The 17845-nt window shown below is 42.7% G+C and overlaps 3 protein-coding genes across 7 annotated transcripts; 2 read left to right on the top strand and 1 right to left on the bottom strand.

Annotated features, from left to right (window-relative positions):
• Window positions 1–201: 201 nt before the first annotated feature.
• Window positions 202–3800, top strand: tyms (thymidylate synthetase). Its single transcript, XM_058060310.1, has 8 exons — window positions 202–496; window positions 1471–1692; window positions 2406–2479; window positions 2581–2755; window positions 2837–2938; window positions 3012–3187; window positions 3259–3330; window positions 3435–3800. The coding sequence occupies exons 1-8, from the start codon at window positions 415–417 to the stop codon at window positions 3570–3572; spliced, it is 1041 nt and encodes a 346-aa protein (XP_057916293.1). The 5' UTR covers window positions 202–414; the 3' UTR covers window positions 3573–3800.
• Window positions 3590–12308, bottom strand: LOC131108897 (tyrosine-protein kinase yes-like). Its single transcript, XM_058060309.1, has 12 exons — window positions 11026–12308; window positions 6589–6895; window positions 6364–6463; window positions 6167–6265; window positions 5972–6075; window positions 5759–5908; window positions 5524–5679; window positions 5219–5398; window positions 5032–5108; window positions 4814–4967; window positions 4540–4671; window positions 3590–4441 (listed from the first exon to the last, which is right to left on the bottom strand). The coding sequence occupies exons 2-12, from the start codon at window positions 6881–6883 to the stop codon at window positions 4233–4235; spliced, it is 1656 nt and encodes a 551-aa protein (XP_057916292.1). The 5' UTR covers window positions 6884–6895; window positions 11026–12308; the 3' UTR covers window positions 3590–4232.
• An 878-nt stretch (window positions 12309–13186) lies between these two features.
• adcyap1a (adenylate cyclase activating polypeptide 1a) lies at window positions 13187–17578 on the top strand. Of its 5 annotated transcripts, none has more exons than XR_009120529.1 (7): window positions 13187–13415; window positions 13491–13584; window positions 13656–13790; window positions 13910–14014; window positions 15989–16123; window positions 16263–16502; window positions 17205–17578. XR_009120529.1 is itself a non-coding variant. In XM_058060033.1 (7 exons), exons 2-7 carry the CDS (start codon window positions 13502–13504, stop codon window positions 17211–17213), a joined length of 588 nt encoding a protein of 195 aa, XP_057916016.1. In that variant the 5' UTR covers window positions 13187–13415; window positions 13491–13501; the 3' UTR covers window positions 17214–17578. The 5 variants fall into 5 exon arrangements, 4 of the variants coding, with proteins under 4 accessions (XP_057916016.1, XP_057916014.1, XP_057916013.1 ...); XM_058060033.1 differs by having other exon boundaries at window positions 16382–16502; XM_058060031.1 differs by having other exon boundaries at window positions 13187–13419; window positions 16382–17578.
• The last annotated feature ends 267 nt before the right edge of the window (window positions 17579–17845 follow it).

Below are 17845 nucleotides of genomic sequence, written 5' to 3' on the forward strand. Positions count from 1 at the left end.
GTACTAAGTCATCATGTTTGATTTTCTTTGGATGTACCAAACTTTCAGTCGGCTTCTGTACAAGCTTCAAACGCAGCTCAAAGTTCATGATTTGACCAACTGCAGATCCCAGGTCAGCCTTCGATGATAACACCACTAATTAGATAGCTGTTGTTCTTGAGAAACAGCGACATCTTGTGGCAGATTTATGTATGCCATTAAAACCAACAACGAGCGACGGACAGGATGGGACCGGACCGTTAATGTAGTGACACAACATGGCGGCGCCCTACATAAAGTAAACATTTCCAGAAAGGATATTAAAAATGCGATATAAATAACTGATAACTTTTCGCGAACGTGTCATAACATCAGTTACACGCAAAAGTGGAGGACTTTGAGAACCCGCACGCGTATATCGACTACAAGCAAACCATGGAACAGGTGTATTCAACCGACATAAAAGAGGAAAGTGGACTCACCGACAGACCCCAACGATCTTCTCACTTAAGGGCAGGTCAGTTTAATGGCAACATTCATAAGAAACTGGATACTCACTTTACTTGGACGTGAAATAAAGAGTTTGCTCCTGAACACATAATAGCACTGCAAAAGACAAACAAGGATGTCCTTGCATGAGTCGTCCGATTGATAGTTTTCTTAAATTACAACAATTGCTGGAGGAATAAGAACTCTGGGATATCAATCAAGTGGAAGAAAACATTTCTTTATTATAACGATAAGGTCGCCACAAAGCACGTCCACACTGCCACCTAGTGGTCACAACAAGATACAGCATTTAGCAGTTATGTGTCAAATTTGTGCAATGCAGTCACTTACCTGTCAGTGTGGCAGAACATGTAATGGGGGGTTTTGTATGATAAATTAAACAAATAGTACTAACTGCAAGAGGCTGGAGGCGAGTCCGGGCATAATTATTATTCTGTCCAGACTTTGAGAGGCTCTGGCCGAGATAAAATCAAAGCGCACATTTTTTTAATGCCAATCATCAGTAAAGACACAGCTGTTTACCTGGTTGCTGTAATTTTGTGATTACGATGTCGTTTCTGTAGCTGTTCATTGAGTATTATACATCTATTGTAATAGTAAACATTTGATATAATGTATTTTTTACATTAGTAATTCACTTTACACAATACAGATAATTGGGTGATAAATTAAGACAAAATAATCCGAGGAAGCCGAAAGTGAGCCGAGCGTAAAGAATCGACTCTCTAAAAAGAGCCGGAATTTACCATCACTCAATTTAAACTGGCGGCATTTGGGTTCTCGCGAGACAGCTCGTCCTCGTCTTCATTCTATTGGCTGTTCTGCGTGATATCATCATTCTATTGGCCAGTGAAGTGTATATATGACGTAACATGTTTAGGCGCGATAGACTAACGTACTTGTCCCCGCGGTTCTGCCTTTAACTTATTCCTGTTTATATCGACACCGTGATATTTAATCACAAAATGCCCGCCACTGCAGACTTCCACTTGGAGCAAATAAGCAGACAGGACAGCGACGAGAAGCTGAAGGAGACGACAGCAGAGTCGGATGAGAAACAGAGCACCTTTAGCCTCTTCTGCGATGAGCGCGGTTACCTGAACCAAGTGGAGATGATCCTGAAACACGGCCGCAAGAAGGGAGACCGGACCGGGACCGGCGTCATCTCGGTGTTTGGTGCCCAGGCCCGATATAGTCTTCGAGGTAAGCTGTCCACCACATCAAATCAGCTGTTAAGAAACTGCTACTCACCTGTTAAGTTGTCGTTAAGTTACATTTCTATTAAATATAGAGGTATTGATTGAACAAGTGGTTCTAGAAGCTACATAATAGTATACTCATTAGCAGTACACTTGTACAATAGTTTAGTACAGCATACTAGTGCCGCTCCGAGTGTGCGACTCATGTTGTATGGGTGTATTAACACTATGTTGTTTTACCGCTTGTTAATGCAAACGAGCGTTATATTGTATCAATAACTGGAATGAGTTTTGCATTTAATTGACGAACCTATAATTTGTTGTCATGAAAGTGTAAGCTAATTTTTGCACCCATTTTAATGCCACCGTCATTATGCCAGTGATTTTCAACCACTGTGCTGCGGTACACTAGTGTCCCGTGAGTAATTATCCAATAAAATAGTTTTAATTAACATTTATTAATCATTTTATGCAAGTATTATGTCATTGTCGAGTGTCTGTGGTGTAAAAACAAGCCGAGCAATGGAATATTCGTCCGTGTGGCAACACGTAGCCGATTGCCTCGTTCCTACAATAGACTTAGTGATGCACGTGAGGTGGTTAGCGGTGTGCCGTAAGATTTTTCCAATGTAAAAAAACGTGCCGTGGCTTAAAAAAGGTTGAAAAACACCAAGTTATGCTACGAATACCCTTTGACCAAGTGGCTCCTCTTTCTAGATCAGTTTCCTCTGCTGACCACCAAGAGAGTGTTTTGGAGAGGAATTGTTGAAGAGTTGCTTTGGTTCATCAAAGTAAGTGCAAGATAGGGAGGTGTTATACAATCATGTATATCCTGGAGAATATTAAAGAGACTTAAAACCTTCAACCTTTCTTATATCATGATTTGACGCAGGGATCGACAAATTCCAATGAGCTCTCTGAGAAAGGGGTGAAGATTTGGGATGCCAATGGCTGCCGGAGCTTTCTGGACAAGTGCGGCTTCACTGACCGAGAGGAGGGCGACCTGGGTCCGGTGTACGGCTTCCAGTGGCGGCATTTTGGTGCAGAGTACACCAACATGCATGCAGGTACTGCCACCATTTTGATAGGTTGTCACCTCTTTGTTGCCTGATGGGCTGAATTAGTCTTTTTGTTCCTACCACATTCAGATTACACAGGACAAGGCGTGGATCAGCTGCAGAAAGTCATTGACACCATTAAAAGTAATCCAGAGGACAGGCGCATCATCATGTGTGCATGGAATCCTAAAGGTGCAGCCCATCAGCATAAGAACACAGTCACCACGTTGCATTGAAACTCACGGTTTTGTCTTTTTTCCCCCAGACCTGCCTCTCATGGCGCTGCCGCCCTGTCACGCCCTCTGCCAGTTCTACGTGTGCGACGGCGAGCTGTCGTGTCAGCTCTACCAGCGCTCGGGCGACATTGGCTTGGGGGTGCCCTTCAATATCGCCAGCTATGCACTCCTCACGTACATGATAGCGCACATCACGGGACTCAAGGTAACCTCTCGTCTGTTTTTGAGACGCAATCTTCTGTCATCAACACCTGATGTGTGTTTTCCTCCTTTCAGCCTGGCGACTTTGTCCACACGCTAGGAGACGCTCACATCTACATCAACCACATTGAACCTTTGAAAGTTCAGGTAGGCTGCCTTAAAACCTGACCTCCACCAAGGCTAAATAATCCTCATTTGGACTAGAAACTCCTTGCTCAGTTTACGGATTATTGCTCGTTTTTCTTTCCCAGTTGCAGAGGGAGATCCGTCCCTTCCCCAAATTGAAGATCCTTCGAAAAGTAGACAATATCGATGATTTCCGTGCAGAGGACTTTGAGATTGTGGACTACAATCCCCACCCGTCCATCAAGATGGAGATGGCTGTGTGAGAGATGTCATTTGTAAAAAAGACAGTAAAAAAGCTGGAGGAGGAGCAAAGGTTTATCCGTTAAAAACACAATTTTACTTGAAGGAATGAGACTTTACCGGTGTGCTACTGCACAGCATCAAACTGACAACTATTTGTAATATTTTCACGTCTACAATATGTATAGCAGCATATTAAGGCTGTAAGGACTATAATAAATGCAGTGTCAACAGAGTGCATTTAATCCATGAAAACTATCTAGGTCACAGCTCAGTCATCAGTGGTCTTTTGGGCAGATTGAAGGCTCTACCAGCAGGTGGCAGTGTAACATAGAGGACAACTGGACTCATCTTATTACTTTTAATTGTATAAATTCCCAAACACAAATTATAAACACATTTAGCACCCATGTCCTTGTAGCTTATAAAAATGAGTTTCCCATCCTATTCAAAGCTTGTTATTCCGTGAGGATGAGTCCAAACAGGAGAAAAGGCGGTGGGGAGGAAAAGGGTATTGCTATGCAGGCGAGTGCAGAGCCACTTTAGACCGAAAGACAATATTTACTGCCTTCATAGGATATACAGGAGCATGTTATGGCTTCTTTATTATAGCTTTATTAATAAGCTTTTAATCAAGTGTGTTTAGGACCTCTAAGAACAAGCCTAACCAAACCTTGGTGCAGCTATAGGTTCTCCCCAGGTTGGTACTGGGGCTCCGTGGCGGTGAAGTAGTCCTCCAGGAAGGACTGGATGTACTCGAAGGTGGGCCTCTCATCCGGTTCCTTCTTCCAGCACAGCTTCATCATCTCGTGCAGTGACTCGGGGCAGCCGTGTGGGCATGGCATGCAGTAGCCCCGCTCCACCTGCTCCAGCACCTCCCGGTTGACCATGCCTACAGGAAGGAAGTGAGTTTTTGGTCCATCGTATTTTAATTGACTGGTTTGTTGTGGAGTTTTCTTATTTCTCAGTAGAAAGAAGTTTTCTGCTCACCAGGGTAAGGCACCCTGCCTTTGGTGACGAGCTCAGTCACTAGGATGCCGAAGGACCACACGTCCGACTTGATGGTGAAGCGTCCGTACAGCGCCGCCTCCGGTGCAGTCCACTTGATAGGGAATTTGGCTCCTGAACATCACAAGGACGAAGTGAGTCCTTGAGTGAAATTGCTTCTTTGTTTGTGACGCAGCTCGTTGAGTGCCGTTGTAAAGAAATAATTTCTTGGACTAGAGCTCATCTGATTGCGTGGGGACGTTTGTGCGATTCCCACCTTGCCTGGCTGTGTACTCGTTGTCCTCGATCAATCTGGCCAGGCCAAAGTCGGCAATCTTGCACACCAGGTTGTCGCCCACCAGGATGTTTGCAGCGCGTAGGTCGCGGTGGATGTAGTTCATCCTCTCAATAAAAGCCATACCGTCTGCGATCTTAAAAAGAACAAAAACGCTATAAATGTCATGACACAAGCAATGAGCGCTTGTTTTATCTCACCTGTGCTGCCATGTCCACCAGAAGAGGAAGCTTAAGGAACTTTCCATCACCCTCTTTGAGGAAATCGAGCAAGCTGCCTGTGGAAGAAACTGATATCTTTGCAACGGGACGAAGCTGGGTGGAATGTTAATGCAACTGTTTGGGTTTGGGCTGTGGTTCAAAGTGTCGCAAGCCCAAACGTGTGTACCTTTGGCCATGTACTCTGTGACGATGTAGATGGGCTCGGCAGAAACGACAGCGTACAGAGGCACCAGTTTGTCATGACGAAGCTTCTTCATGATCTGAGCTTCCTGCAGGAAGGCCTCTGGCGACATGGTGCCTGGCTTCAGGGTCTTTATGGCCACTTTGGTGGTGCCGTTCCACGTGCCTACACACAAAAGGTTGGAAGAGGTGTCATGGCAGACAAGGCGCACTGCAGGAAAACCAACAAAAATACTATAAAACCCCAAATAATCCAAATTTTAGACCACAGTGGTGGTCTTCATGCCATACCCATCCAGACTTCTCCGAAGCAGCCCTGTCCCAGCTTGAGCTCCAGTCTAAGTGAGTGGCGAGGTATCTCCCAGGCATCCTTAGCGAGTCCCTGCGTCTGAGGCTTGACTGTGGGACAAAGTGTGGTGAGCCTGTGGCAGAGGCCGTCTGCGTGCTCTGCATCAGAAAGGAGGGACAACATCCTTCTAGCGTGAAATCCCAGTGAGCTGACATGGCATCCGAACAGAACCATCACCTGTGTAGTGTTTGATCAGCTTCTGTAAGGTGTCGAACTGCGCTCGAGTGGTGATGTAGTACCCGCCGCTGTCCAGCTTACGGATCTTATAGTGTTTCACATTGTCTCCCTTGGTTTCATCCCAATCCCGAATGGAAAGAGAATAAGCACCTGGACACGAGAGCGTGACCATCAAGGAAACATGTCTGATATCGTGGCTTTACAAGTCGTTACCTTTAGTGGTTTCGCTTTCACGCACAAGGAAAGTCCCCCGATGATTCCCCGGATTCAGCAGCAACCTCTCGCCGTCCTTGCGGCCCATTTTGCCAAAGTACCACCTGGAGTGAAGATGGAATTGTTAAGTTCTAGTACAATGGTTGACATTCCAGGCCTGTATGAACCATTTAATGAAGACGAGATCTTACTTACTCCTCAGCCTGGATGGAGTCTGCGGGGGCCACATAATTGCTCGGGATGTAACCTTTCTTTCCAGTGTTGATGGAGCGAGCTTCCCACCAGTCTCCTTCTCTGAAGACGGACACACATGTCCATCAAGCTACATTTTAAGATAGCGATCATAGCATAGTGGCGATACAATAAATTGAATCGAGACTAAAGACATTTACGTATTATTGATGATCTGGAAGCGTTCTCCTTTCTCGAATGAAAGGTCATCGGATGTTCTGGCCTCATAGTCGTACAGCGCCACAAAGAAAGTCACGCCACCTGTAATGAACGCCTAAATACATCATCGGTACAAAAGTAAAACAAGTGGCTTTGTGGTACACTTGGCTGTGATTGCGATCGCTCCTCCGCAGTCGCAACGTCATCTCAAAGCAATGATGACTTACCTGGGAGAGAACCAGAAAACGAGTTGGACACCGGACCAGTGAAGGAAGATGAAGCCCCCCCAAAGGGGCTAATAGCATTGGAGGATCCGCCAAAGGGCGTAAGGGCAGGGTTGACATTGGCGGCAGCGGAGCACGAGGAGGACAAGGAGAGGGGTAGATTGGGCTGCAGATGAGTGGGATCGGGCCCGTAGTGGCCCATTTGGGGGGTGGCGGCGTTGGGGTCAGACGGAGACGCATTCTCTGGCCCGTACTTAATAGCGGGGCCTTTGTCCTCTTTGCTCTTCACGCAGCCCATGGCGCCGCCCTGCTGTGACAGAGCCAACACAACAGCATGTCAAGACCATGTTGGGCCTGTCGTCGTGCAAACAATATTATCTCCCCAATGGTCATCGATGCTAAGACCATAAGCTGCGTGCTAACTGGGACATATGGGTCATAAATCAGCTTTGATGGGTGAAAGGATACATGTGATTGACAGGCGGGTGTTTACAAGGTTGAACTACACTCCAACACAACATGCCTGCTTGTCGATCAAACATCAGAAAGAATACTCAGTCATCTTCCCTCAAACACAAGAGAGGGTCCATGAGAAGCTAAAATCCAACAGCAGGTTATGTTGATGGTGGGCGGGGCTGTTTTGTGTGCAAACGTGCCAACTTCACCAGCTGGAACAAGAAGGATTACCAGAATGGAGGATTTGCTTTAAGAGGATCATAAAAACGCTCACAATCACAATCTTTTTGACTTTTGCTTGTAACGAGCCGACTGTCCTCACATCACTGTTAGCAGGGATGGGAACCAATCAAATGTTTGAAGGTGCTTGTCACTGCCGTCCTTCCATACAAAAGAATAGCCAGTGATTTTTTTTTTTTTTAACAGCAGCAAGTCAAATGCATTCAACATATTTTAATGCTCTGCTTAGTAAATGAATGAATTTGGTTGACTTGTCCAGGGTGCGTGTACAAATAAAAGGTAATCCCAAAAATGTTTTCCAGTAAATAAAACCAAATCTGTTCTCTTGTTATCCTAAATGAGCCACCTTACATAAAAAAAAAAAAACTCTCATTGCAGGCATCTCGTTTATCCCGAGGGAATGTGACCTACTCTCCTGCTTGGCCAACATCAGGGTATCACCAAGCAAGTTGAACTTGGGACACCCCCTGTCGTAAGGTCTATAAAAGGATCCAGGAGCTGGATGTCAAACTAAAGACACTGGATACAGACCTAATAAATAATCAAGGTATAACTTGAAGTGGAGAAACACAACAAGCTTTATTTTCAGGATTAGTTTTGAATTACGTACTGTACAAGTACAGTAATTACTTGTACTAACTTGTACTTATTGTAATTACGTCCTTGCATTACGTAATTATTTTACGCAACATTACGTCTTTAGGCTGTGGTTAGCATGCAGGCCACACAGCTAGGAGACCCAGGTTCGATTCCCCGTGTGTTTTCTCCGGGTACTCCGGTTTCCTCCCACATTCCAAAAACATGCTAGGTTAATCGGCCACTCCAAATTGTCCATAGGTATGAATGTGAGTGTGAATGGTTGTTTGTCTATATGTGCCCTGTGATTGGCTGGCCACCAGTCCAGGGTGTACCCCGCCTCTCACCCAAAGACATCTGGGATAGGCTCCAGCACCCCGCGAATCTCGTGAGGATAAGTGGTAGAAAATGAATGAACTCTGTGGTGGTTTAAAAAAAAAAAAGAACTGAGCAACTAATAAACTAATGAGTAGTTACTGAGGAAATAAGGCACAAACATTTAAAGTAGTTGCAGAGGAATTAATGAAGAACTGAGTAGTTACTGGGAACTAAGGCGCATGCACTTAAGAGTAGTTACTAAGGAACTAATGATGATTTAATGAGTAGTTACTGAGGAACTAAGGGAAACCTAAGGAGGAGAAACTAAGGCACTACATTTAGAGTAGTTACTGAGGACCTAATGAAGAACTAATGAGTAGTTCCTGAAGACCTGAGGTACGTACATTTAGAGTAGTTACTGAAGAACTAATGAGTAGTTACTGAAGACCCGAGGTACGTACATTTAGAGTAGTTACTGAAGAACTAATGAGTAGCTACTGGGAACTAAGGCACATACACTTAGACTAATTACTGAGGAACTCATGAAGATTTAATGAGTACTTACTGAGAAACTAAAGCACATACATTTAGAGTAGTTACTGAGGAACTAGTGAAAACCTAATGAGGTAGAATTAAGGCATATACATTTAGAGTAGTTACTAGGGGACTGAGGCACATACATTTTAAGTAATTACTCAGGAACTAATGAGTAGTTACTGAAGAACTAAGGCACATACATTTAGAGGAGTTAGTGAAGAACTAATGAGTAGCTACTGGGAACTCAGGCACATGCACTTTAATAATTAATTACTGAGGAACTTGTGAAGATTTAATGAGTACTTACTGAGAAACTAAAGCACATACATTTAGAGTAGTTACTGAAGAACTAATGAGGAACCAATAAGTAGAGTATAGTTACTGAGGAACTAAGGTACACATTTAGAGAAGCGACTGAGGAACTAATGAAGACCTAATGAGTGGAGTAGTTGCTGAGGAACCAAGACACATACATTTTGAGTAGTTACTGAGGAACTAATGAAAACATTAGGAGGTAGAATTAGGGTATATACATTTAGAGTAGTTACTGGGGGGCTAAGGCACATACATTTAAAGTAATTAGTCAGGAACTAATGAGTAGTTACTGAAGACCTGAGGCACATACATTTAGAGTAGTTACTGAGGAACCAAAACACATACATAAATTTTGAGTAGTTACTGAGGAACTAATGAAAACCTTAGGCGGTAGAATTAAGGCATATGCATTTAGAGTAGTTACTGGGGGGCTAAGGCACATACATTTAAAGTAATTACTCAGGAACTAATGAGTAGTTATTGAAGAACTAAAGCACATACATTTAGAGTAGTTACTGAGGAACTAATGAGGAACTAATAAGTAGAGTATAGTTCCTGAGGAACTAAGGCATGCATTTAGAGAAGCGACTGAGAAACTAATGAAGACCTAATGAGTAGAGTAGTTACTGAGGAACTAAACTGTTGTGGTTAGGGTTGGGTAGATTCGTTCAGCATGTCCTCCTTAGTTGTCCCATCATGTGTGTACATTGGTGTGTTGTAGCGTGTATCAATATCATCCGCCATGTTTATTGACGTGCTCAAGAAGTGTGATGAAGGCACGTAGGCCCATGTCTTATTTTTGAACTTCCCCATAGCAGTCAGTCTGCTGAACATTTTCCTCCCTTGCATGAAAGACCTCCATTTTGACTCTCAACCAAATTGGAGTAATCGTGGCGGCTTGGAGACAGCTGTTAGCAGCTGATGCTAAGACAGCAGACTGAGAACATCTCAGACGCCTTGCTGGCCTTCAAATCTGCAACAGATGTCGCTTTGCAGCTTCTAGCACATTCTTGACATGGCGGCGGCTTAAAAGCGGAGGAACGGATGTGTAAGATGATCTGGAAAATGAAAAGACAGCTGATGCTGACATATGGAACTATAGATATAATACTAGCACATTTCAATCCATGCCAAGGCATAAATGTGCTTGACTTATGAGGGGAGATGTCCTACTAGAACATTGAAATCCATGGAAAGGACGCTGGCACGTCTTTTAGTAATAAAATGCTATTTTCATTTTCAAGCTTTTTAACACAATAATAAAATATACAAACATTATAGCAAGGCAAAATGTATACACCCATCAGACTATGTTATTGTTTTTGTGTAACAAACAAATATTAGTACTCAATAAGGTTATGAGGTTATCTCTGCTAGGGGGAAAGTTAGATGGTGCGTTCAAGGGCCGTCAAACAAAGTGGGACAAGTCTCTAATTGCATTAAAACTGTGGGATTTCTAACTGTATACTATTTTCCAAAATTGGTATACCTTTATATACAATTTGATGAAGTTATTTACTAATTTTATTTTTTCTAATCATCAAAATTTACATATTTACATCAAATTTGATTTAGTCTATTCATTGTTTTGGTTTTACTTGAGGAGTAGGAGGACCCTGTGGAAACACGTTTAATTTGCTGATGTACTGCATAAATGTACATGTAATATGTAATATCATGTATACATGTAATGAATAAAACATTATAGCCGAAAGAAGGACAGGAAGACATTGTATAGAGTTCCATTAATTTCACCGACGTGATGTTAGCAAGATACAGCAAGCACGTGACCTTCTTGCTAACGTTCTATTCCATACACGACTTGCCGTATTTTCCCCTTTTTCTCATTACCAACAATGGCAGCTCCACTCGTGGACTAAAGTGAACATTGGAAGGTCAGAGGTGACTGATGACGGACCTCCTAATTGCATGCCGTGATGCCTTTTGTTGTCCTGACAGGCCCGTCATCATCAGACAAAGATTTAGCTTGCTTCTTACCTTCCGAAGCCACCTCCTTCCCTATTGGCTCTTTGCTGGATCTCAATGAAGAAGACCACTTATTCCACGCTTCATCTTTGCTCCGGGCATGGAGCGCGGCCAGATGTTCAACTTAAATCCAATGAAGGAGATGGAAGAAGAGGCAGCAGCAGCATGGCAGCCAAAGGAACACACACGGAATTGAATTGAAACCTTTCTAGCCACTAAACTTGCATGGAACCCTTCTGTACAACACAACATGTCCGAACCGAGGCACGCTTAGCCGAGCTGAGCCCGACCCCCGCCGATGTGACGGCCGAGATTTGCATCAGGCGGCCTGCTGGAGGACACAATGATGTGCGAGGTGGGGGGAAGGAGGAGGAGGAGACTCGGGCACAACAAATAAACACAAAAATGTATTAAAAAAGGAGGTGGAGACTCATGTATTAAAAATAAATAAATAAAGAGGAGGTGGAGACCCATGTACAAAAAATATATAAAGGGGAGGAGGAAACTCATGCATTAAAAAAATAAATAAATAGGAGGAAGACGTTGTGCATTAAAATAAGGACATTCCTGTATTAAGAACAAAAAAGGGCTGCTTCAATGTTATAGCTAGAGCTATACCGACCCCTGGTGGCTGCGTGCCGCCTCTACAACCTTTACCTGGCTGATAAACGATTTTTCACATTTTTTTCTTTATATGATAACATCTTTACTAGGGAGTAAATCATCGCTGTTTACTCAATATTGTTTACAACACTTGCTTGTGCTGAATTTCCCCACATGTGATATTTGTGCCATTCTGTAGGTCCTGTTAATTTTTTAATTCAGAGAATATATATGTGTGAGATTTTTATGAACGATTCTTTCGTGTATTTTACATCTGTGACCAGCTTCCACCCTTTACCGTCTCCACCAACAACGCAAGCGAGCAGCTGTAGTAGAGTTTGTAGCGTTTATGTACTTCTTAAAAGTACACATTGTATGAAAGAATTGGTGTTTTTCAGAAAAAGTTGAGTGCTTTTTGTGAAAATGTGTTTTAACGTTTCATTTTCTGCTGTTGGCTAATTTTTCGCCACAACACGAGTGGGTAGGGCAGTAATTAGCAGTGAAGGCAAAATAATATGTCCATTCGGAATTATTTAATGGACTCGGCTCATTGCTTGGCGCTAAACCTCTTTTTTGGTGTGGAATAAAACCAAACCACCATCCATAATGTTTGTCCTTTTATGTTACGTATCCCTCTTTCCTAAGACAACAGCCTGAGATCCTTACATCCGCACTCCGTAATGCAGACCTACTTTCCGGAAGTCGCTTCGGAGTGTGACCAATCACAGCAAAGTGGGCGTACCTGGACGCGGCCGGGCTGTACTAAATGACACAGAATGTTCAGGCACAGTCGTAATTGTGAGTGTTAGACGCTAAATTCCCCCTTGGCAATTGAGGTACCACTGAAGGTACTCCTAGCCCAATTTGATACTTTTTATCAAACAGGTAGATAATATAAACACTATGTGGCCTCTCTCCAGCTCCAACTCCTTCTAGTACCTATGCTAGGCTGTAGACGAGGGCAAACAACGAAAAACTAGGAAAAGAAAGTGACAACTAAAGTAGATGCTAATGTGGCCCGAGAGGAGTTAGAATTTCCAGAATGCAGTTCATTCTTCCCACCACTGGGAGGCAGTGCTCCACTGCACACGCTTGTATGGTCTCGGATCCTTTTTCTTTGCTCTTTCGTGCCCGTTCAAAGCCGAACATGAATGAAGTACATTATCAAAACTACAGCTTTAGAAGAAAAGCATATTTCAGCAAGTTTAAAGCTTTTTGTTTCAAATAAACATTCCAGTTAATTGGTATCAAAGTAGGATAGATACACTTAATAAAAAAGACGTTTTGAGTTTGATATTGTAGCTGAATAAACCCCTAAAATGACTCATATGCTAGCTGCTAATTAGCCACTTTCAGTCCAATTTCAGCACTCAGGCAGATCCCCACCCTAAAGGTCATGTGACCTCCTTAATGGTGTGACATCATGTGGTTTCATGAATGATTGTGCAGAAATCATTCAGTGTTTTTTTTTTTTGTAATTACTTATCTCATCCCGGTGGGCGTTGGCGCTGATGACGCCGCCATCCTCCCATCCCACTTCCATACCCTCCCTCCTCCCTCATCCGTCCTATGTGAGGAGTCAAGGATGCATGCATAAAAAGCAAGCAAGAAGGTGGGGGCGCTAAGAAAAGGAAAAAAAAAGTTGTGGCCTGTGGTCGCCTCCAGGCTGCACGGGGGCCGCTTGACTGACACAAAACAGCCAGAAGAGAGAAGCGCTCCCATCGCACTCCCATCTTGCTCCCATCGCACTCAGCTTCAGCCAGCGCTAAGAGAAGGAGGAGACACGTTCAAGTGGGCATGTTGGTATCTAACTTTGAACTTTCAGGGCATTGAAGTCAAACAAAGCAACTTGATGCTTTGCTTTTGTTTTGCAGCGGAAAGGAAAATGTCCAGCAAAGCCACTTTAGCCTTCCTCATCTATGGAATCATCATGCATCACAGCATGGGGCTTGGCTTTCCCAGTGTGAGGTAGGTCAAACCAATATATACATATACACATATCTAGTATCCGTGTGTGTATACGGTATATCTTTTTCCAGACTAGACGGTGAGGTTTATGACGAGGATGGACATTCCCTGCCGTCCATGGACTACGACAGACAGCAGCTGGATGTGAGAAGTCCTCCGTCTGTAACCGAAGACGTGTACTCTTTGTACTACCCGCCAGAGAACAGGTACATCTGCACCTCTTCATCATTTTTGTGTCAATCAATTATCAATGATGCATTTGAATGATTCAAGTGCCGGATCAATTCAAATCAAATTACTAAAAGTTTGGCTGTCCCCATCCCAGACTGGAAAGACACGCAGACGGCATGTTTAATAAAGCGTACAGGAAAGCACTGGGTCAGCTATCAGCCAGGAAGTATCTTCATTCTCTCATGGCAAAGCGTGTCGGGTAAGAGCGTCGTCTCTTTGCACTCTTTGTCTCACTCTGCTTGTCTCGTACTGTAAGATTACACTGGATGTGTACTCTCACATTGCTAGCGTATACTTTACTTGTGTGTCTGATAGCTTTATGTGTCTGTCCAGTTGTATTAATCCATACTTACTTACAATCTAGAACTACTTACACATATTATTTCCCTAACTCATAACTACTTACATACATTTATTCCTAGTCCATAACTGCTCACATGCCTTATTTGGTTACATCATAACTAAATACATACAGTCCATTATATCCAGAACTACTTACATTCATTTGTCTTTCCTTAATTCATAACGACTTACATAAATTTCCCCAGTCTATAACTACTTACATATCTTTTTTGCATAATTCCAAACTACTTACTCACATAATTTCCTTAATTCACAATTACTTACATTAATTTGTCCTTAATTCATAACTACTGACATACATTTCCACAGTATATACTTATATATACTTTCTATCAGGTATACTTATATATACCTTATTTCCATTATTCATAACTACTCACTTACATTTTTTCTTAGTCCATAGCTACTCACATGCCTTATTTGCTTACATCATAACTACTTACATACATTACATCCTTCATCCATAACTACTTAAATTCATGTGTACTTAATTCATAACTACTTATATATACGTTTCCTTCACCCAACGACGTACCTTTTACTTCCATCATTATTTCCATAATCCACAGCTACTTACATACCTCTGTAATTCATACATGCTTACATACATCATTGTCTTAATACATAGTTATTTGCATGCATTATTTCCTTAATCCATAACTACTTACATGCATTCTTTCCTTAATCTAAAATTACTTGTATACCTTAATGTCTTAATTTATTTCTACTTACATACACTCCCAGTCAAAAGTTTGAAGTCACTTTTTCATTCAGTAGTATGGGAATTGCACGAGTGTACATTACATCCTTAATCCAGTCATTATTGTCGTAATTCATAACTGCTTACATGCATGATTTCCTTAATCCATATTTACTTACATGCAATCTTTCATTAATTCCTAACTAAATACATACATTTGTCTTTAATCCATAACCACTAACATACCTTTTCCTCCATACCTACCTACATACCTGATTCCACAACTTCTTACATAGAATTGCCATTACTAACTACCTATGCCCACTTATGCCATAACTACTTACATACATTATTTCATTAATTCATAACTACTCACTTACATTCTTTCCTTCATTTATAACTACTTCGTCCTAGATCCATAGCACCCTATATAGTTTTCTTAAATTATAACTACTTACATACAGTCATTCATTTTCTACCGCTTATCCTCACAAGGGACCTATCCCAGCTGTATTGGGGCGAGAGGCGGGGTACACCCTGGACTGGTGGCCAGCCAATCACAGGGCACATATAGACAAACAACCATTCACACTCACATTCATATCTATGGACAATTTGGAGTCGCCAATTAACCTAGCATGTTTTTGGAATGTGGGAGGTACCCGGTACCCGGAGAAAACCCACGCATGCACGGGGAGAACATGCAAACTCCACACAGAGATGGCCGAGGGTGGAATCGAACTCGGGTCTCCTAGCTGTGTGGCCTGCGCACTAACCAGTCGCCCGCCGTGCAACGCCTACTTACATACATTAGTCCTCATTCCATAGCTATTTAGTAGTTTTCTTAAATCATAACTACTTACATACATTGGTCCTCATTCCATTGCTACTTATATAGTTGTCTTAAATCATAACAACTTTATTATTTCCTTCATTCATAAATATATATGTATCTAGTTCCCTCTTTTGTTGTTTTCACATAATGTCCTCCGCTAGTATTCTATTTCTGCCGTTTTATGTGTCTCATGAACTGGCGGTTCCATATTAGCAATGTCTCACTCTCCTTCTCCAACATATTACCCCCCCCCCCCACCCCTCCCCTCCCCACAGTGGCGGAAAGGCCACGGATGAGAACTGGGAGCCTCTGTCCAAGCGACACTCGGACGGCATCTTCACGGACAGCTACAGTCGCTACCGAAAGCAGATGGCGGTGAAGAAGTACCTGGCGGCGGTGCTGGGGAAAAGGTATAGACAGAGAATTGGAAAGAAAGGACGGCGGCTGGCATATTTGTAGACGAACAACAAAAAGCTTCCATGTGTGCACATCCCCAGATGAAGTTTTGTGTTCCTTAACATGTATTTTGATTTATGATTTATGTACCAGGGAAGCCATGAAATGATATTTTCATCATTGTTTTTATTTTGGAAACAACTGGAGCTGATTGATGACGGTGTGTGGAGAGGGACATCATTCAGACTTGTAGTTGTCTCTGTCCACAACAGACTTGAAGACGTAGATTTCCATCCTATTCTTCAAGACATAGACTTTGATGCCCTCCCGGACGGGGATGACTTTGAGGCTTTTTTGGGGGACTGGCTCAAACGGGTCTCTCCCAAGTTCCTGGTGAGTTTTAGTTTCTTGTCCATGAGACAAGAGACAGAGGGGTGTGTGTGCCCCCCCCCCTCCTTCATCTCCCTTTTTTTCCCCTCTCACTTTAAATTCCAAAATCCCTCATCTGTACTCCTGTCCCTTTGTGGAAAATCCCAAATCCGGCCACTGGAGCACGTTTGGGGTCTTTCTTGTCCTTTTCTTTCATAAGCTTTGCTTGTGTCTCCCAACCCATCAACAGTAACAAGTACCACCATGTACCAAAAACGAGCAGTTCTCCTCCAGTCCTGTAGGTGCCAGTGAAGCACAGATCTGGACCAATGCTTCTTCTTCTTCTGCTGTTGTGTTGTTGTTGGTCATGAAAAAAAAAACAATCCTTGTTACATGGTTGCTGCTGGTGAGAGACGCATGAGGCAGTTTGTGTTTGAACCTTCTGTGCTTCCGTTTCTCTTCTTATGTCACATGAACCTATGTAAAAAAATTACATGATTAAAAAAAAACAAAAAAAAATACAGTGTGCAACAAAGCACACACACCGCTCTGCCGTGTGGATGATTCTTCTTCTCACTGGGGCTTCATGTTTGCAACGTATTGATGAATCAATGATAGGATGATGATAGGATGCAGGGACATTAAAAAGCAGGGAAAAGAAGTAAGTGGAGTGTCAATGAGGAAAGTAGGCTGATGTCTTTTTTTTCATTTTGCACTTTTCTCCAGGCTTTGTGACGCAGGAAGCACTTTGTGGCTGTGGTGCCTTGCATCGGCTTTTTTTTTTGTGTGTGTTTTTTCAACTGAAATGGCCTCCGAAAGACGGCTATTTAGTGGCCCTACGATGCTGCACATCATGTTTCACGCCTCCATCAGACTGTCCCTCGTCTTTTACTTGTGTATGGTAACCACACAGCCAATAGCCTTAAAAAAATAATAATATATAGATAAATACATATATATTTACTGTACAGGAAGTGATTCTATAGTTAGGAGTAAATGTCAAGTCAATAAATGTTTCAAAAAAAAGTGCTGATTTGTTTGAATAAATTTTTGTAAACAACAAAAATGTTGTAATGTGTGCTTGTGACGTTCAAAACAATAAAAGCTACTCAAATCTGCGCGTTTCCATGGTAACACAGACTTTAACAACTTAACACTGACTCCAGTTGGCCTGTGACCGTCACCCCCGAAGTGTAAGGGATGCCGCCTTGCTGTGCGTCACCCGTAAAGTACACAGACATGTTGGTTGGACAAAGCCTGAATATGAATGATCCTAAAAAACGTTCAAGTCAAGTTGTGGAGGGTCAAACAATAAAGTGACTATGAATCACGCTTGTCATTGATTTGGACTCAAATCAAATCAGCAT

Source organism: Doryrhamphus excisus, chromosome 21, assembly GCF_030265055.1.
Source record: "Doryrhamphus excisus isolate RoL2022-K1 chromosome 21, RoL_Dexc_1.0, whole genome shotgun sequence".
In the NCBI taxonomy this organism is placed as follows: Eukaryota; Metazoa; Chordata; class Actinopteri; order Syngnathiformes; family Syngnathidae; genus Doryrhamphus; species Doryrhamphus excisus.

Bases quoted from the DNA above. Each gene is read 5' to 3' on its own strand.
- tyms (XM_058060310.1), top strand. From the start codon at position 415: ATGGAACAGGTGTATTCAACCGACATAAAAGAGGAAAGTGGACTCACC. The intron at 2,480-2,580 runs GTAAGTGCAAGA...GATTTGACGCAG, and splicing joins AGTTGCTTTGGTTCATCAAA to GGATCGACAAATTCCAATGA. The intron at 3,331-3,434 runs GTAGGCTGCCTT...TTTCTTTCCCAG, and splicing joins TTGAACCTTTGAAAGTTCAG to TTGCAGAGGGAGATCCGTCC.
- LOC131108897 (XM_058060309.1), bottom strand. From the start codon at position 6,883: ATGGGCTGCGTGAAGAGCAAAGAGGACAAAGGCCCCGCTATTAAGTAC. The intron at 5,399-5,523 runs GTATGGCATGAA...TTTTGTGTGTAG, and splicing joins CTTCGGAGAAGTCTGGATGG to GCACGTGGAACGGCACCACC. The intron at 4,442-4,539 runs GTGAGCAGAAAA...TCCTTCCTGTAG, and splicing joins AGGCAGGGTGCCTTACCCTG to GCATGGTCAACCGGGAGGTG.
- adcyap1a (XM_058060031.1), top strand. From the start codon at position 13,502: ATGTCCAGCAAAGCCACTTTAGCCTTCCTCATCTATGGAATCATCATG. The intron at 13,585-13,655 runs GTAGGTCAAACC...ATCTTTTTCCAG, and splicing joins CTTGGCTTTCCCAGTGTGAG to ACTAGACGGTGAGGTTTATG. The intron at 14,015-15,988 runs GTAAGAGCGTCG...CCCTCCCCACAG, and splicing joins CTCATGGCAAAGCGTGTCGG to TGGCGGAAAGGCCACGGATG.